We start from the raw sequence: 20,017 nt of genomic DNA on the forward strand, positions 1-20,017 counted from the left end.
TGTTATTCCCACTGCCCCTTGGTTTTGCAGGCATAAACCCCAAGGCCAGCTAACTTGGACCTCTATCCCTCTCTCAGAGCATCTGCAGGCTGGTTTGGGCAAAGGATGTTGTCTAACCTGTTGGGTCATCGGGATAAACTTTAACTCCCTACAACAGATTGAACAACTTTTTCCTGTGACTGTATAAAGTCACAGCCGTATAAAGTCAACACAGCTCTTCCTGTTGGCTTGCAGAAAAAGAAAGCAATAAAACAATATCCAGATTTTTATGAAGAAGGTACCAACATAACTAGTGGAGGCACAAATACATGCCAAGCTAGCAGATACTGGAAAAAGAAAGATCATAACTATGGGAGCAACAGAGACACCTTTCTGTAGCAGATCATAATCAGCACAGAAAGCTATTACAGTAAAGAGATTATTTAAATTCTGACAAAAACATTAGAAAAATTTCTCTGATTCTTTGTCTGCGTTTATTACACAGGTCAGTTTTGAAATTGCAATTGCCAATGAAAGAGCTCCCTAAATCATTTACTAAGTATTAATAATTTAAAACCAGTCAAAATGCAATGCAGTCAAACATTCTGCCTGTTGCCGTGAGATTTCAGCTACTACTATTGAAACTGAAGTCAGATGGTCATGTTAAGTGTCCCTTTCCTCCCTCCCTGCCTGTGCTATTAGTTTGGGGATAGGTGTTTATTGATGATAGGCATCAACCACCTGCCAGAGCCACTTGGTCACATATTGAACTGCCAACCAAGCCAGCTGTGCATGGAATGACAGTAACTCCATGTTTTATATCTGCAAGGCTGACTGGAGCAAGTTTGGAGAATGCAATCTTTACAGTAGGGGCTCTCAGCTGAGAGAAAGCTCTCTTAGGGGCTCTATAAAGCTCCATGCACACAGCCCTGTAATACCAGTCAAGCTATAAATACTAATTACATTAATAGAGTCATATTTACTGATAGTAAAAAAAGACATTTGCTTGAAAGTGCTCACCTGGGAGTTGCTGCTGGCTTCCAATACCTGCAGAAGAGATACTGCCCATCAGCATTGATGATATGGGGCAGATCCTTGTATGGGATGTTTTGAGGACTCCGCTTTGGCGAACTTTCCTCTGGCATTCTGGAAGAATGACCTGCAAGGTGTTAGAAGAAACAAGACATACTTTAAAAGAGGTGAAGACAAGATAAAAGCTGATGCACTTGGCAGCCACAGACATTCAAGAAAGTCAATAGGTTAGGCAAGCACCAGTGATGGGAGGCTGCTGCCAAAACCCAGTAGAGCCCCCAAAATCATTGCTTTAAAACAGAAATGTAGCAAATTTGTTTTTGTTCAGAAAACGCTCGCGTTTGGGGGTAGAGCATTGGGGCTGGGGGGAGGGAGAAGAAGGGAAGATCAGTCCACCGTCAGTACTTCATTTACAGCTTTCTCTCCCACACTTCTCCCATCTGTGTTTATTTTGCATCATTTTGCGAAACGGATCCTAAAGAGAATATTTTAACTGCAATCAAGTGCAGATTGTGCAGCAGTCGCTACAGACATGAAAAGACAGCTGCATGAAAGATTTATCTCTGGCTGAACATCTCCAAAGAACAGTGGAGGGTACACAGCGGAGGTATCTGCCACCCTGTCATCATTAAGATCTTCTCTGACATCTCAGACAGGAAGGTGGCGGCGGCGGGGAGCCAAACATTTCCAGGAGAATTTGCCACAAACCTGTTTTCATCCTGTGCAAGGGTTTGCATTCTAGTGAGGAGCCGGCATCGAAAGTCAAACGCAAGCAGATGAGGCTTTTTGCATGTCGCTGCGGAGCCGCGTTCACACCCCGGCAGCCCCGCGGTCCCCGGCGGGCGCCCGGCGGGTCCCTCCCGGCGATGCGCGGGGCTCGCCCCGGCTCCTCTCCCCGGCTCGCTCGCTCTTTGAGGAAAGTCGCTTGGGTAATTCACCACTTCTCGTTCATCACTTTTTTTTCCCCCTTCTCAAACAAATTGCGTGTGTGGGCTGAAGTGGCGGTGGTGGGAGGGGAGGCTGGGAAGGGTGGGGGAGAGGGAGGGCTGGCGGGTGGGAAAGCTGCAGTCCACTTTCCAGAAGCCGCTGCACGTACATCAAAGGCACCTTGAACACATGCAGCTGGAGCAGCTCACAAAGTTCCTGCCGCGGCAGGTTGTTTGCAACTTTACTTCCTTCCTGCCACTTACAGTTCGGAGGCCGCGGAGACGGGGGGAGGCGAGGGAGGGGGAGCTCTTTCCTCAAAGCGATCCCCGCTGCGAAGCCATCTCTCGTGTAAGCGCAACTTCCCCAGCCCCGCGCTGCCAGGCGGGGAGGGAGGGGAGGAGGAGGAGGAGGAGAAGGAGGAGGGAGGATCCAAGCACCGACGCGATGCCAGGTCGCCAGCCCCGCGCACACATCCTCCTGCCGCGGCCGGGCGCGGCCGCCCAGCGTCCGCCCGCGGAGCCGAAGCGCGGTGGCTCCACCGCACGGTGCACACCGGCTGCTCCCGGAGAGGAGGGAGGCAGCGGCGGAAGGGCGGAGGGTGGGCGGCTGGCTGGCTGGATGGACGGATGCAGGGATGCGAGGATGGATGCACGGATGGATGGAGGGGCGGGCGGTGCTGCCGCCCCCTCGGCGGGGCTGGGCTGGGCGGGGAGCGGGGGAGCCCCGCGGTGCCCCCGGGCCGCGGGGAGGGCGGAGGCACGGCCGCCCCCTCCCCCGGTGTCCGCCCGCGGGGGCTCCGCACCGCCGCCGCCGCCCCGCTGAGCTGATGCGGCCGCAGCGCTCCCGCAGCCCCGGCACGGCGCTCTGGCCACAGAGCTGGGGCACCGCGGGGACAGCCCGGGCGCGGGGGCGGCTGCTCGCACAGAGAGGGAACACCGTGGAGCCCTGCTGCCTCCTGGGCACCCCGGGCCGAACCGCTCCTTGCCATCCCAGCAGCAAACTTCACTGCGTTTAATGTGCGTCTCTTCAGGCTTTGAAGCCACGCCGGAGAGATCGTTCAGGTTCTAGTTCGGAGAAGTCCCCAGGCTTTGCACCCTCATTCAGGGCTATTTATAAATACAGTGTATGATTTATACACACATCATTTAACAGTGCCCCTAAATCACTATAGATTATATGCAATACATGTGCTGCAACTCTGTAATGGGAGACCTATTTGGTGGTATATGATACTTGCTTAAAAATTTGTCACAACAAGGTTCCCCGAAGCCAAAATAGCTTCCCAGCCTTGAGGCATCCCAATACAGAATTTTGTCATTTAATACTAGCAAGAGCTTAGCATTTATTGAGCACAGATTCATGCCTTTAACATTTTGTCAGGTTCTTTCATTTTTACATGCCTAGATACGTGTAGAGGTCTCAAGCCTTTCTAAGAAGAGGCAGCTACTAACCTTATTTTCAAAGTGAGTCAATGTGCTCATCAAGTGCAAATCTGTGAACAAAGGCTGAGGAAAGGAAAGAAATATGTGCTAACAATAATAACAATAAATGCAAAACCTCAGAGATGAGCCATATAAAAATAAAAAGGAAATCAAAACTAGATTTTATTTCATTCATATTTTAGTGCCATTTATATTAAATGCCCTGGGGGGGTGTTAGTTATAAGTGGCAAAAGCAAAATTAGATATTCCTGTAACTGCTTTTGTTTGGAAAAAAATAAACAAAAGCAACGTTTATGGTTGTTTTTAATGGGTGAGATTTAGGTCAGATGGGTCTTAAGGAGAGCCCTGGGAGCTGTACCATTTGTTAGGCTGGTTGCTATCTAAACATTGATGGGTGGAATTAAATAGCCATCAAAGGCCAACTCCAGAGTTGGTAGAAGCAAGGACATATATATTTATTTAAATGATACAGATCAGATAATAACTGGATTAAGAATAAAAGAAAGAAGGAAAGCAGCCTCTTCCCCTGCTCAAGGTTTATCTGCCAGGAGCACTTTACTGCTTCCCTACGGCCGTCCATGAAATCTGATGCCAGGAACAAGCTCCTCTCCTGCTGTGGTGCTGGGAATATCAGAGTTCCCAGGGCCACAGAGGGTGGAGGGAGTTGAGGAAAGAAACCTCTTTTTAAACTTCTGGATAAAAATAGCATCTCAAGGAAAACGACCTTTGTTGGGACACAAGGGCAAGATCCTGACCTTGAGAGCCTGCCCTGCTCAGTCCAGATATATGATTCCCTTGATACCCTGTTAACCTCAGTGGAGCTAAAATTGGAGACAGCACAACTGTAGTCCAGCCTGCCCTCTCTGCCAGGCCCAGATCCTCCCCACTGCATGGGAGTGAAGAATCAACCAACCCCTCCTTCCCTTCTTGCCAGCTTCTGAGACCCCAGGAATTTGAGGACATTACTACCCATAGGTAGCACACACTTCCCCATCTCAATGCTAACAACATAAAAATGAATGAGGAGCAACTGCTGACTTGTTGTCTTATTATTTTTCAGAGTTTAAGCCATGAATGAAAAGCCACCTGAGAAAACTGGATTGGGTCTGGGGAATTCATGCATCTGATACCCAGACTATTCACCAGGCTTCAGCAGAACAATTACTGCATACTGGCTCTCTGTGAGAAATCAAAGGGATGCCTGAGCATGCAGTATTTATGAGACTGTAGCATCTTCTCCTGTCTTGGTGGAGTGAAATATGTTTCAGAAACAGAGTTTAAGCTAAATCAACTTCTAATAAAAGGTCGATTCACACTTGGTGAATCTTTACCCTAACTCAGCAATTGCTCAGTCCTTGCAGGGAAGGATGTTTGGTTTATTAAAGGCTGAGCCCTGCTTAATTTAAGTGTCTCCATCAACCCCCAAGGTATTCACAGGAGTATAGAGAAAAGGGCTACACCTTCAGATGAGGCAAATTTTAGGAAAAGGATCAATTTCTGGAATGAGAGAGTAAATACATGTAATGAAACTTGGTATCACAGCAAGGGGAGAGTGAGAGAAGAGAAGAGAGAGAAGAGAGAAGAGAGAAGAGAGAAGAGAGAAGAGAGAAGAGAGAAGAGAGAAGAGAGAAGAGAGAAGAGAGAAGAGAGAAGAGAAGAGAAGAGAAGAGAAGAGAAGAGAAGAGAAGAGAAGGATGGATGGGAGAGAGCACAGCAGGCTGGTGTGTAGCTCCAATAGGGGGATAAGGAAACAAGACAGGATTTTCTTTGCCGTTAGGCTTTTGTTCCCAAAATGAATTTTTAATGGATCCCATCCTGTTGGCATGCCAAGGTAAACAGACTGTATGAGATCCTGCTGCTCTTGTTGATGATACCATGCTCCTAAATTGTAAAGCAGTGTTTTTGTTTGAGAAGTAGATTTGATAGGTTGTGGGTGCCAAACCATTTGGGATTCTGCTCACCAGGACCACAAAGTGAACTTTTGCTGACAAGGAGGAGTGGAAAAAAAAAATAAGAGGAGAGGACAGAAAAATAACATATATAAGGAGTATGTGGTTAGGGAAGAATCTGCTGCAAAACCAGAAAAATGCTGGAAGTTACAGTAGTCAGGGAGCAGCTGGAGAGAGCAACAGACAGCACAAGCAAGAGAACACATGGGAAATGATGGGAAATGAAGCATGAAGAGGAAGAATTGAAATCAAGTAAAAAGCAGAGAAGCCAATGCCACTAAAGCTGTCAGCTTAGAGTAATTAATTTGGATTTGCCCTTCTTTTTGGCTGCCTTTTTTATTATTAGTCCCTAGCCAGCGTCCAGTCATTCACCTTTGCTTATTTCTGTAATCTGCCTTTGCTTGCCTGTTGGTACTCCTGAATAAGACCTGTATGGGGATGAGGCAGGAGTGGGGGCTGGGATGAACTGTTCTCATTTTCCTGTAAAATATCTATTTTAATATCTTGCAGCCAAAAAAGAAGCTTGGTGTCAGGCAAACCAGATTGAGGAAGAAAATGCTAAAGGAAAATATTGTATTGATCAGGTTAATCTAAACAATGCCAAGAAGAATGATAAGTAGCTCAAGGTTGTTCTGCAAAATTCTACAGCCTCATGGACCTCTTCACAAATTAGTGTGAAATGGAGAAAGGTTGAAGGGTAAGCACAGGGAATACCTGAATATCACAGAAATTGTTTGCAGGCTTCCATTGATTTGCTGCCCCCTCAAATCTCACCTTGTACTCTCACCTTCTCCAATCAGTAAGAATAAAATTAGGTTAAGACACAAGTGGTTTAATACCCCTAGATGTAAACTACAGTCAAATAATAAAGTAATTTAACCATGAGAATGAAAATAATTAGTCATAAAAATGGTCCTAGTTTCTTGTAGGTAATAAAAATTCTGCAAATCATGCTGCTATGAGAAGTCACAAATCTGTGACTTGCAAATCACGAGTGGAGTGATTAGGATCCTGCCTGTGCTTCTCATTTGACAGGGCAAAAAATACACTCTTAAAAATACAGGAATTGAATATCAATTTCAGCCTTTCAAACTGATGTATAGGAGATGACCTATCCTACATAAATGCTAATTTGAGAGCTGGTTGTTTTTAATTTCAGAAGCGATACATATTTTGTTGGGTGGTTCATTTGGGTTTTTTGTTTGTTTTTTCTTTTTTTATTTAAAAACCCAGAAGATTATTAATATCAGATTCTGAGACATTCTTAGTCTGAAATAGAAGGCATCCTCCAACGACAGGAAATTCAAAATGAGAGTGGAAATTCTGCCCTAGAGATCTTTTTCCATAGGAGTGAGGTTGATGGAGTTTTTCTGGCAGCCCTTTTGCTCGGGAATAGCTCTACCTTGGGAATAAACAGGTTTTTATAGAGGTCTGGAAGTGCACAGGCTCAGCAGTGGTGTCTCAGCTCAGTTCTGCGGGTGGCCAGCACTAGAGGGCACAGCCTCAGCTCTGCTGGGCGAGGGTTGCATGTGGGCAGTGCAGCCCGACCAAAAACTCCTCCTGGGTTGGTTTGGGCTTTTTAAAATTCATTTCCCCCTTTATCTCAAGGTTTTCTTCAGACATTTGTCCCTTTTTATCTCTGCAGTTTCTAAATAAAAGTTTCCTGTACTGATATATAATTAGTCCAGTTTTCCCTCTGGATTTATTCACCTCACTAGAATGAACTTCAGAGGTTTATATCCTAGATGAGCATTTTGCTGCAGCACTGGAGGGGAAATCCTGCCCTTGTCAATTTGAGGACAGACAGCTTAAAGAGTTTTTTACAGAATGGCATTTCCTTGCATGAGGCCATAGTAATGTGCATAAAATGTTGGTCACCTCAGTAGAAACATGGGTTTGTAGGCAGAAAGTATAATCAAAAGGCAACCTGAAAGAAAAGGTCTGAACATTTGAATTTTAATATGCATAGAAATCAGAATAAGATGACATTATAAATTTTCTCCAGCAGGAATTATGGTCTCAATTTTGAGGAGTACCTGACCATTTCTTTTCTCATTTCCATTCCTAAGGTTGACTGCATAATCGACTCTACAAACCCAGCATTATTGCACCAGGGCTAAAGCCTTCAGCCAAAAGCTCCCACTGCCCTGCCATGGTCAGAGTGGTGCTTTATTTTGGTAGCTGAACTGGAGGCATTGACTGGAGAAGGGTTGTTATTGTGCCGCCTGCTTCTCTCGCTGCTTTGCAATTGACAAAGCATCATTTATCACGCTTTGCATTCCAATTTTTCTTTGCACGTTTTCCAGCTCATCATAACATAATTATGTTTCTGTTTCCTTCAGCCAGGGGCTGATACTTTCTTTTACTAAGACAACAGCTGCACTGCACAACCTTGATGAATCCCCATAAGGGTAAAATGAGTCTGTGGCGCTTGTTTCTGCCTTGGCAACCCAAATGTTCAAGCTCTTTTTTATGACAAATGCTGCTCTAAAATGCACCCAACCCCGATGCTTTCATAGAATTTCTCAAAATTAGGTTTTATGTTGTAAATTAGACTTGAAATATTAAACATTCAGGCTGGTTTGTAATTTTAAAGGCTTTGTAACATTTCTGTTTATGGTGTTTATAGGTTATAGACTCTGGGATGGAACTTAGCAGGCTGTAGTTACTGATGTGAAATTTGTATTTTGAATGAAATTGACTTTATGTGAGACAATAAGCACAATCTGAAGGTCTGTTTTATGTCCCCAAAAACCATCTCAAGGCAGTTTTCATGGTACAGGTAAATAATTTCCTTGATTAAGGCCTCAGTTACTTCAGCCACACTGGGACATAAAGGTAATTACAGAAACCCCATCTCTGAAGGGCACTAAGTGCTAGTGTTGGAAAAAGACACACAGTATTTTTATTATCAGTTGTGGAGATATTTTATTTAACTCCAACGTAGTGCTTTGAACCTGAGATTTTAAAGTACTTCAGAAAGGAAGAATGATTTTTTTTATTTTACATGAGAGAAATCAGGGCAGAGAAAAGTAGGGCTCAATGCTGGAGGCAAGCTGAGGGCAGAATCCATTCTTAATGCTCCTGATTTTGTTTACCCAATTATACCATTACTAACTCCCATCTCATCTCAAAATCTATCCATCAGAGCACTGTGTACAATGAAAGATGCAACTTTTTCAGCCATTGAAGATTGCCTAGGTTTGTAAATATATGGGATATTGTGTCCTGGACAAAACCACAGTCTGGACAATTGCATTCTTCAAGGCAACATTTTCCCTACTCTTCAGGGCAACATTTTCCCAACAATTTTGCTTTCTATCCTATTGTCCTGGTGTTATTACTCCTGACATCTTCATTTAAAGATTGTTTGTATTTACACATAAAAATTACAGTATATCTGTACATAGAGACAAGAGTTTAACTGATATGATCAATCCTATCAGTCGTATCTATGTGCTCCATGATCTAAGGATACATTGGGATACTTGAGAGTGTTTTATTTTTGTGATGTTTGAGTTCTGTCCACCACACTGGGCACTGATGCAATTGCCTGAAAAGCAATTAAATGTTAGGAGTTGATGAAAATGCTCCCTGCCCAGCCAGGGCCAACTTCTCTCCGTGAATGGTGAGTATGGTTCTGCTGTTGATAAAAAAGGCTGCTTGTTTTGGAAAGACAATGAACACATGGCTCATGAGAGGAGTTTGCCTTGTGCTCCTTCCTCCTTGTAATCCCGAGGAAAATTCTGGCATATTTCACTCAGATATATTTTAGCTTTTTTTCATCTATCATCAGTTTCTTTACTCAGTCCACTCATGTTCAATGTAAGATGTGCATTTTCTTTCTGATTAATGTACAGTAATTACTTCCTAGCATCTGCCTAACAGATTTTGTAAGAAAAGTAACTCTTCAAATATTAAGGAAAAAAATATTAATGTATGAAATCTTTGAAATCTCCATTACTGGGGTTTGTTATCCACAGCTGACTGGATTCATTTCCCAGCCAGGAAGCCGGTTCAGCAAAACAGCTGCATTAGTTATTTAACTGGAGGCTTGATCCTGCTCTTGCTCTGATGCAAAGCAGGAAAATAAAGAGAAAATAAAGACTATCCCTAGTGTGAAATGCACGTTGCAGAAAAAAGAAACATTGTGTTATGGAACAACACAAGAATTGTAGCAGATTCTCTGCCATCCTGGTATAGGTGTTAGGGAAGACCTCAATGTCTTGCAGAAATCTTAACTCAAATACACTGCTTGCTCCTGGAGGGTTCTTGTACTGTGGTAGCACCAAGTGACCAACAGAATTAAGGCCCAGTTGTGCTCAGTGTTGTGCCCTAATACCATAAAATCACATGTGACCTATTCTGTACTAAGCACCACACTCATTACTGCTTGCATCTGGTTCATAATTGTTCTCTCTCAGTTATTTAATTTTTACAGCGTCTGCTACAATTACTTTATACCTTCTAGTGCAGAAAAAACTCACTCACTGGTTTTTCTCCTAGGCTGAATGAATACATGTGGTAATTAACCCAGAGGTACATGGAAAGAAGAAGTCAAATGAGCAGCATTGCAGTGAAAAAGGGGACAAAGCATCCCAAAATATTTCCTATATAAGATGACAGTGCTATATCTCTGGACAAGGGATTGTGACCAGAGCCTCGCATGCCGTAAAGATGGATGTCATAATCCCCTTAACACCCTTCACTTGATCTCATTGTAACTTAGCAGAATGTGCTGTTAATAACATCAAAAGTTATCTGAGAGTTCACCACCCAACCCTCATCCTGTTTCCTCCAACACAAGTTATCCATTGTATCTGGGCTACAGGCGCTGACTCTCATGTAGCAAAGGTATCTGTAGTTTTGTTCTTGCTGCGGAGTCAGGGGACTCAGCTCCTGGCTGGAGATATCTACATGGAGCTCCATCATTCCTAGATCTTGGGAGGTTTTGAGGAAGGGGACAGCAGAGGGGAGGCTGCAACATTCAGCACCTGAGCTGGAGATTCTCTCCATCCCTCCTGTGCTTTGAAATGTGTATGAGATGCAGTGACAAACATGAGTGGCCTCAGTCCCACCCCAAGAGCTCTGCCCAGCATCCCAGCACCTGCAGGGATGGGATCACGGCTGCAGCCATGCTTTGGTTTAAAACAAGGATAAATTCCTGGCCTCTAGTTTTGTGGGGCTCAGTCTGAAATGAGACAGGGTTGAAACCAATCAACTGATGTCTGCCAAATCCTCCTTCTGCAGCCAGCCCAGACACGTTCCCCAGACTGCACCCTCCAGTGCAGCTCTCTGCCGTGGCTCATCTGCTTCTTCCTCTGCCCCCAGTTTCAAATCTTTTCAGCAATATGTTCCGTAACAATTAAGGATTTCTGGGGCAAATCCATTAAGGTCAGAAAGATATCCTTCTGCTTTGAAATATGTGAGCATGAATGATTCATTCAGCACAGCACCCCTTGGCCATTCATATCTATCTGATGATCAAATATATTTTTAATTATCAATCTATCTGAGGGGATTTTTTCACTAGACAATACCCAACTGTATTGTAAGAGCCGTTTGGATTGAGGCAGAGAATTTGGCAGCAAGATAGGGAACATTTGGGCTTTCAACACTTAGTAACATATGGAAAGAGGTTTGGAAGATTGCCACATGGGATGTAGCTTGGAAGATGCTACATTTCTTCATGCTTTTTTTTTTTCCCTGAACAGAAGTATAAGAAATTTTGCTTTTTTTGAAGGATCCTAATTCCTGTTCATTTTCCATGCTGCTCTAGGATAAAGCACTATGCTCAGCTGCAAGGTGTGAACAAAATCAGCTGCATGTTTATGGTCAGCTGTAGGTGGGCAATTAAAAGGGTGGTGATATTGCAGGTTTTTCCATGTTTTTGCCTCCCAGTTCATGAGATCACTCGCAGGTGAACTCACAAAACTGCAGTCCGTGTCTCTCACAGTCACTGCCTCTGTTGTCAGAAATAGAGCATGGAGGATTTGGTGACCAGAGCAGAGGAAGGAATATCTCCTTCAGAGGTATGCAAAGACCTGTAGCAATGGCTCTTGAGAACTCACCATGTAAGTCAGAAGAGTAAAAAATATAGGCAAATCTCTAAATCAGGTGGATGGGATTTGTTTTAGAATGAAACCTCTGCCTTTCTGAAAAAAACCTGGAAAAGATAGTGTGAGTTTCAAGTCTTTCTTTTAGCCTTATATCCAGAGGCACATTTCTGAGCCAGCTAAAATTTGATTTAGAATGTTTTAATATTTTGCTTCTTCTCACAGAGCATGCACTGAAGAACATTAGTTATTCCTCTTTTCTGTGGACATAATAGCCTGAAGTTCTGCTATTCTGTGGATGCACTTCCCTTTCTGAGTTTAGATTTTGGTGTCCATTTAGAAATCTTTAGAACCTAACAGAGTTACATCCATATTTTTCTTAGAGAGTTAATTAAGGAGCATTAAAACTAATGTACAGACCAACCTTTCCGAAAACCCTATCCAGTTACATGCTTTGCAGCTCCATTCCCATCTCTACTGATCCAAAAGGAGAAACAGGACTCTCCTATCAGCCTGTTCCTGCTGTCTGATTAACTGGCAGCTATCACAGCTCTTCTTTTGCTCTGTTACAGTTTCATTTCCAGAGGAAAAGACCCTGATGGATGTTGAGTCTCTGGATTGTGGCACCACTGCAAATTAAATGAGGTTTCTGTTTATACCAAAGGGCCAGCAGTGCCTCCTTAATCAGGCTGTCTGTTCTTTGGAAATCAGCAGATATTTTGCCTAAAAGCACCCAGCAGTGCAGTGTAACTCAGTAATAACTGTTTATTGGGGCTCAGGAGGGAAACCTCAGAAGAAAAACTATAGGTGCAGTTAGAAGCACTGGTGAGTGGTTGACTTTGGGGGCTTTCTTTTGCCTTTTGTTTTTAGATTGCCTAAACTTGATGGAGGCTCTTTCATTTAAAAGACAGAAAGACCTACAAATTAAGCAACATCTAGCTCGTAATGTGTGAAACTGCAATTTGCATACATCATGGCAGCTGCTGAGTTGGTCCTTATTACCTCTGCTGGAGTGTTAATTTAACCACAACTTTCTCATTTATTTAAATGGAAAAGCAGCGGGTGGCTGGCATGCCACATTATCTGTCAGGCAACCTGGGAATCAGTTGACAGAGCCAGAAAAGAGATTTCAATTCAGAGGGGCTGCAGGGTGCTGCCTCCCAGACCTGTGGTCACAGGAGAGCTCATGATTGCCCTTGGTCTGCTCTAAAGGTCAACACTAACCCCAAGGAAAAAAAACCACATCAATATTGTATTTGGACCGACATAAGAGAACAGATAATACAATTAAACTTGAAATCTCTGTATTTCTGAATTTTTTTTCTCTCTGTGTGTCCAAACTGGCCCTGTTTATACAGATATGATATATACAGATATGATAACCAAAACTTCATTACTGGTTCTGACAACAAATAGAAGAGGAGAGTGAGGTTCTGCTCTGAACCATGGCAAGAGTTACAGAGAACATGGGTTCAGCTCAGTACCTTAGCTGTGATGTTTCAGTGGCAGCAAAGAAAAACCGCATCCTGATGGCAGCCAGAGTTTAAATGAGCTGATGTAGGTGTCCTCTGAAGTTCAGCCAGAACTGAATGTGGCTCATGGTCCTGCAAAGCTTCACCCATGGGCTCTTTGCATGCACCCACCCACCAAAACAGGCGTCCTTCATTCGGGTGAAGTGTGACTATTGTGTAGCTGCTCTCAAAGTTTGGACTGTGATAAACACAGTCTTGGAAACTGGTCAGACTTTCTCCTAAAAAAATAAGGGCTATTTTTCCAATAAGTGAATCACTAACAGTTGAGATTTAGAAGGCAATGGCTTTGCTCATGCAGCACCAGAATATACTGTATGACTGGTGTTATGCAGACATGGCTCTAAAATGTTAAATTCAGCACATATTTCCTAAACACTGATATATTTGCATCAAACGTGCCTTTTCTGTCTCTGATGCCTACTGCTTCTCGTTGTTTTAAAATACACTGTGTTAAAAGATCATGCATTTGTTGAATTATCACAGATACTCTTTCCTTTGGCATTAACTTAACAAAGTTCAGGAAAAACTTGTCTTCGCCCACATCTCAGCCATTCATTTTTATAATAAAAATCACCATGACAACAGATAATGATATCAGCATGAAAGGATTATGACTTAATTACATGAAGAAGGTGAAAACAGGCTTGGCTTACAGCAGAAAAAACTTTTAATTCCAGAAAAAATATGGGGGGCACATGCTCTATTTGTGACATCATGAAGTGCTGCTGAGAGCTGCCTGGGGGTTGCCCCACTGCAGGATCGGGTGTCCCAGTTAATTCAGTGAAGTGCAAGAGAAATGCTCGGAATTTCATGAGCAATACAGAGAAACTTGCCTTAAAAGTGTGTTTCTGTGAAACAGGCTCATTATAGAAATTATCAGAAGAAACGCACTCATAACAGAAGCATGATTATTATTATTATTAGAGTGGACTGGTTTCATATAAGTAAAATTAACTACATAAATGTTCCACTGTTTACCAGCACCGTACTATAAATCGTTCCAAGTTAGAGGAGAGCAGGGCAATTTAGGGGATATGGTCCATTTTTATCGCAGCTGTGGCATTTCATCAGCACACCATTCTATCTTGGCTTCCGTGAGAGCTGCAGTATCAGATTGGGTATTTTTATTTCTAAGATAAAGCTGAACTTTTAATAAGAACAATCTGGGAGTTTAGACAACATATATCTTTGTAATCTGATCTATTGAATACTCTGACTTGAATAAACTTTAATCGCTGTGATTTTTTTTCCCTTGTTTTGTTCACAAATTGTAAGAAATATGCTTTTAAAATTATGCACTTTAATTTTCCCTCTAAACCCAACAAACTGCTATTAGCAGTTGAATGTTTCTGCACACTTCCTCTGTGGCTTTTAGAAAAACTGTGTAATAAAGTCATCAGACTAAAAATCTAGATAAGGAAACACATTTCATTTTCAATTTTCTCAGAAGCTATTATGATCAATCAACCAATTAGTATGGTGAAAAATAAATTAATGCCATTTAAAAAAGAACATTCTGAAAACCCCTTAATGTCTTTCTCAACCCCAAGTATTGGCTCAACATTAATCAATTTTATAACCTCAAATTTTGCTTAATCTTTTTTCCATTTTTGCTTAAACATATGGAAATAAAAATAGTATATTATGGCCCTCTGTGTTCTCCTTTAATTTTCAGAGTACAAGATGTACATCAGTGCAGCCCCACTGTTCTGTACCAATTTAGTGGATCTGTTTCTGATCTATACCAGCACAAACAAGAAGATAGTCAGGCCCTAAAACATACAGATAACACTTGAATTTGGTCAGCAATCCTTCTTTGTGTACAGCTTCAGCTCTTGGTGATCTCGCAAAAGGGCAGGAGAATCAGTTTGGGAAACTTTCCATCAGCTATGGAGACAGTGGCCTTGGTTGTGGGAAGGACTTGGACAGGGTCAGCAAGCACCAGCATCTGCTGAGGTTTGGTACCCAGGCTCAGAGATAGGTGGGTGCCAGTCTGAGCATCGCCTGTGCTGAAATTGCTCCAGCCACCCAGAGCTGTGCCCGGTTCTGTGCAAGCTCTAGGGGGAACCTAACTCCTGAAGTGGTCACTAAGCACCCCAAAGAAGAGCCTGCTGCTCCCCAGCACAGCCTGGCAGGCAGCAGGGCAGGCAGCACAGGGATGGGGGAAGGAGAATGGCACTGGTGCCAGTCGGCTGTGTCCTAATGTGCCCCTGTGGCTGACATTAGAGCAGCTCCTCGGCCCAGGCAGGAGCCAGTGCAGGCTATTTATAGCCCTGGCACCTCACTGCTCACAGGAGCTCTGTCTGCTCTGTGAGAGCTCTGCTTCCCTCTCCCATGCACTCTCATAGGCACTTGCTGCTCCCAGCGTCGGAAAGGTACAGTTAAATCCCATCCCCTCTTGGAGCAGGAAAGGGAAGGGTGTTTGGTGTTGGGACAGATGGACAATGTGGAATCACCAGCTTACGGTGGGTTGCTGGGTGCACAGGAAACTTGTGGGCAGGGATATAGAATGTTTGTCTTGGGGAACCCTTAAAGTACTGCAGAGGGAGCATACACCCAGTGCTGCAGGGCCAGCTGCATGGCAGTGACAGGGGGAGGAGGCTGTAGGACCCACTGCTGGTGCCAAAACAGAGCCCTCTCAGTTCCTTGCGGTGTCTGCTGTCCCGTTCATAAAGGAAATGTAAGAGATTAGTCACAAAGTTAGGACAGGAACCATTGATCAGCATCAGACTTGGAGTCTGTTTGCAGCTATGTGGGGTTTAACAGCAGTGTGGACACAGGATCAGCCTGTGCTTGCAGAAATTTCCGTGCCTGAGGTCTGCACATGGTGGGGAGATTTGAATACTCCACAAACTTGCAAACAGCTGGACTTGCTTCCAAGCTTTCTGGAAGCTCAGAGAAACTCTTGCTTCTTCCATCAGTGTATCTGTATGTGCCTGGGACTGATCCCTGCCATCAAAGGGATGAACATTTTCAGTATGAGGGTTCAGTGGGGATTGAAGATTTAGGAGGTATTGAATGTGTATGTCAGGGGCCATTTTGGAGGTGGTGCTGTGTTGTTGCCATGGGCTGCTCTGAATTTTCCTTTCTGTGAATATTGACATACTCAGATATTTGCTTGGTAGTGATTGAAATTGGAACTGGAGAAATTTAATGGTGAGTTTGGATTCAAACTTGTAACTGATGAAATTCTGACATCAAGTTATAAGGGTTTCCAATTCGCACTTTATTCTAATTTCATTGCTGAGTGGCAGGGCTATTAAAGTTTTTACATATTAGCATTTACTCACCAGAGGGATGCATGCTCCAGAGTTATGTAAATATTAGCAATTAGAGTTCACAACCTTTTCTGCTGTAAGAATTCAAAGAGCACCTAGTTTGCACGGAATTATTAAATTATGTTTCTTTTAATTGTGATACAGTTTGTGTCCAGTTTACATTGCATGATATAACTCTTCCAGAAAGTGAGCCTTTCCTAAACTCGCCAGTATATTTAGAGAAATGCAAAAAGAGAAACCCCTAAGGCCCTTGTCTGGCTGCTTAAAGAGCTACTGAAATGCATTTTAGAAATACATTTTCCCTCTACTGGCATCTGTCATTGTAAAAAACTTGTGCATCCTCCTTCTGTGAATAAGCACTTTGCCATTTCAGTTAGTTTTCATATGTAAGAAAAATTATCTGCATATGTGAATTGTAAAAGAAATGGGGCTCTGTTATGTATATCTTTAGCTTCTATTTTTCTCATGCAATTAATGCACATAATTGGCTCAGACTGGGATTTGTTCATAGGCATTTGTTTGTTAACAGAGCTACATCAATTTTCTACTTAAATTGTGGGATTCTTTTGACTGATTTCACTGAGCTTTGAACCAGAGTAGGATTAAGTCAGGTGAAGGTACATTTGAAAAGATGGCCCATAGGGTCTTTCATTTTCAGCTGCTTTGATTTTTTTCATGAATCTATAGCAGTTTAAAGAGAAAAAATATGCCTGGTATTGGCTGAGATAGGATCAATATTAATCCAATCCCACATCTAGGCCTCTGTCTTGGCAGTAAACGGAGCTCAAACTGTCAAATCTTCCCAGAATCATAAACTACCCAAAGGCTTTGAAAACTGATCAAAGCATCTTCAGGTCTCCAATGGTCAATCATGCTCCCAAACCCAGTTTTTGAAGCTTTGCAGATTGCTTAAAAAAATCTCCCTGGTAGGTACCAAGTTTCTCCTAGCCCAGAAATCCTTGTTGAGTCCAATTTTATTTTCATTTTAAAATAAGAGCAATGAAATGAGAAGGAAAATGAAGCTTCTTAAGAAAGGCCAGGCTGCTTCTGTAGCAGTCTGAGTGGAGATGACTGCAGGCTGTGCTGGAGTGGGATGCTTGGAGCAGCTGGGATGCAGGGATGCACAGAGGGGAACACAACACTGCCACAGCTGCCTGCATCTGCAGGAGCAGCTGGTAGGTCACCAGCCTGTCTTTCTGCACTGAGAGCCTCCTTTTGCACCAGTTTCAGATTGTAACCAGCTAGGAAAGCTCCCATGAGCCTGCTAGCAGCACATCCCAGCAGGAGCTTGGATAGAGTGACACCACAGAGTGCCTTGACTCAGGCTCCTCAGTATCAGACAGCATGTGAAAATTATCAAGGTGCCATGGGGATGGAGGGAGGAAAATAGTTAAAATCTCTCTCAGAAGGATTGTTAGACTGTATCTTATATGGGCCAGTGATGTAATTTGATTTGTAGTGTTCGTAGTTTCAAAACCTCAAAATTCCTCCTTCCATGCCAGGAATAAATCAGTTCAGATCATCTGAACTGTATCTGTTATGGGGCTGATCCTGGCAGATTGAGAGGGCTGAGCAAGGAGAGTTCTTGCTGTGACTTTAGTAGAAGGTGATCCCATCATCTGGCAAATCTTTTAGAAGTCCTTAAGCTATTTAAGGTTGAAGTTTTACCTTTAAAAGTGATGCAGACATTTCAGTTCCTACATTGCACACTGAGCTGAAGCAGGAGATGGGCTTTTAACTTAATTAGATGCCTTTGAAAGCCTGAAAATCCTAATTCTCTAAGTAACTGACAAATGACTGAATATGGAAAACTTCCAGAAAGGTACCCTGGCTGCTGGTAGCTACAGTGATAACTTGAAACACATCCAAGCACTAAAAGTGTAATTGTAACAGAGAACCATCTTTCAGTGACATTTACCTGTATGCCCATACGAACATAAATTTCCTAAAAAGAATTGGTTGTTGCCCCAATTAATGTTCTGCCACAAGTCTGTATACTTTATCTGGACAGCATGGATGAAATTAAATCAAGAAATCATATCTGAGTCAAAGCAAGAAAGTAAAGGTTCCCTGAAAGTGTGAGTGACCTTTTCATCACAGATCTCCAGCCACAGAGTAGAGATGCTTCTCAGTCTGACCACCAATAATTATTCTCTGAATCTGCTTTTTGAGCCATTTGGGCACCTAAGTGATGTTGATTTAGTCTGTGGATTTCATCACAATTTGTCTGCAATAATATCACATTGGACTGTATCAGTAGCTTAAGACAAAGTATCTAATTTATCCCCTATTATCCCTGAAAAAATGAAGAAAATTAGATTGGATTGACACAATTTGTTCTTGAAAAATAGGTGCTATAACTGCTTTTATCACCTTGTTACCCTCTAAATCCTTATAATTCAATCACCTAATAATTCCTTCTGGCATCTTTCCAGCTGTCAGAATTAAGAGAATGATTCCTATTATCCTATAGATATAGGAACATCTATAATTCATTGGAAGCTGCGTTTATATATCTTATTATACCTTTTCCTTGTATCAAGATTAGCATTATTATTTGCCCTTTTCAAGCACTGTGGGATCTTTCACACAATTTAAAATCTTGATCTTAAATGCCAGCACAGCCTTCATAATTAAACCCTGGGATTATAACATTATTATCATCTGGGTGCTGATTTCTGCCTCACTGTGGCTGTCAGCCAAATGTCATAATGCATACAATTAACAGATTTGCTTCTCAGCTTACTGATAACAAAGGAAGCACAAATAATTCATAGGCAGAGGCACTGGTTCTTTGATGTGATTGAACTCTGATCCTTTCAGCACCTGAAGGGAGGCAGGCTGAAGGCAGGGCAGCCTCATTAAGGCAAAGAAAAAAAAAAAAAAAGCAGAGGAGGACGAGGAGGATGCAGGAGGTGCCCCCCACGCTGGGTGCTGTGACCTCTGCTGGGCCAGGTCCTGCAGCTCCCACCCTCCCACCACGGCATGGAAAGGGGAGATTCCTTGGGAAAATACAAAAAAACCCTATGTCCCAGACAAAAATACAGACAAAAATACAGACAAAATAATGTCTCTAATTACAAGGTAACCTTTTTTTTTTCCCAGAGGTTGGGGGAAATTCCTGGTGAGCTACTTCCATCTGGTTTACAGTCCCTTTGCGCTGGGGCAGTTCAAAGAGGCTGCAGTGTAACTGAGAATTGAGGACAGCATTTATTTATAGTTTGATAGCCTCATAAAAGCTGGAGAGCTGAGCTCACAGCAGTGTGCTTATTTATGTTTTAAACTGCTCATGCAGCATGCTACTGCCTCACAAAGCGTATGCTGGAGCTCCTGCATGCCATTATATATGGCTCTTCATAAGGTCCATGGCACAAAGGCAAAAAAGGAAAAGTGAAATTAGACCAACTAAATGGTTGATGTAAAAATTAAAGTAGCAGCCAGAACTGGAGGAAAATTAATAGCCTGGCTCTGAAATAAAGTAACATCCAATGAAGGTTTGCACCTGAATCAATTTCTCACAATAGAAGAAAAAGAATATTCCAAAATTCTGAAGAATAAGGCATTAACTCTGATTTCAGCTCCTGGTGACCTTACAAAGGATTTAGACCTTGCACTGGAAGTTTTATAATTCAACAACCCAGCCTCTGACACAATCTGAGAGCAGTGTCTCGCTGCAAATTATATTTGTATCACACTTATCCTCTCTTTTAATATCAATGTACCATCTTTTTCCCTCTGTAACCCAGAGGGAAAGCAAAGCAGCACTGTTTCATTATTACCCTTTAATAGTCTTTCCAGTGATATAAAGGAGAATATTAATAT

The 20,017-nt window shown here is 42.8% G+C and overlaps 2 protein-coding genes and 1 long non-coding RNA gene across 9 annotated transcripts in view; 2 read left to right on the forward strand and 1 right to left on the reverse strand.

Moving 5' to 3' along the window:
• Positions 1-20,017, reverse strand: part of MGLL (monoglyceride lipase) — a 100,891-nt gene that overhangs the window by 58,882 nt on the left and 21,992 nt on the right. For 3 of the 6 annotated variants that reach the window (XM_085072602.1, XM_085072601.1, XM_085072600.1), the window contains exon 3: positions 1,000-1,138. In XM_085072602.1, coding sequence (XP_084928728.1) covers positions 1,000-1,138 — 139 coding nt within the window. Of the gene's footprint in view, positions 1-999; positions 1,139-1,719; positions 1,961-2,107; positions 2,128-2,201; positions 2,331-20,017 lie in introns of those variants that run through there. The other 3 variants (XM_085072598.1, XM_085072604.1, XM_085072603.1) reach the window with 3 other exon arrangements.
• Positions 2,357-7,924, forward strand: LOC146431690 (uncharacterized). Its single transcript, XR_014854732.1, has 2 exons — positions 2,357-2,483; positions 4,441-7,924. It is a non-coding gene; the product is annotated as an uncharacterized LOC146431690 (long non-coding RNA).
• Positions 15,174-20,017, forward strand: part of KBTBD12 (kelch repeat and BTB domain containing 12) — a 38,541-nt gene continuing 33,697 nt past the window's right edge. Inside the window, exon 1 of one of the 2 annotated variants that reach the window (XM_085072597.1) lies at positions 15,174-15,292. The gene's annotated coding sequence lies outside the window, so the exon portion shown is untranslated. The remainder of the gene's footprint in view (positions 15,293-20,017) is intronic. The other variant, XM_085072596.1, reaches the window with a different exon arrangement.

This window comes from Lichenostomus cassidix, chromosome 12, assembly GCF_008360975.1.
Source record: "Lichenostomus cassidix isolate B80296 chromosome 12, HeHo_3.0, whole genome shotgun sequence".
NCBI lineage: Eukaryota > Metazoa > Chordata > Aves > Passeriformes > Meliphagidae > Lichenostomus > Lichenostomus cassidix.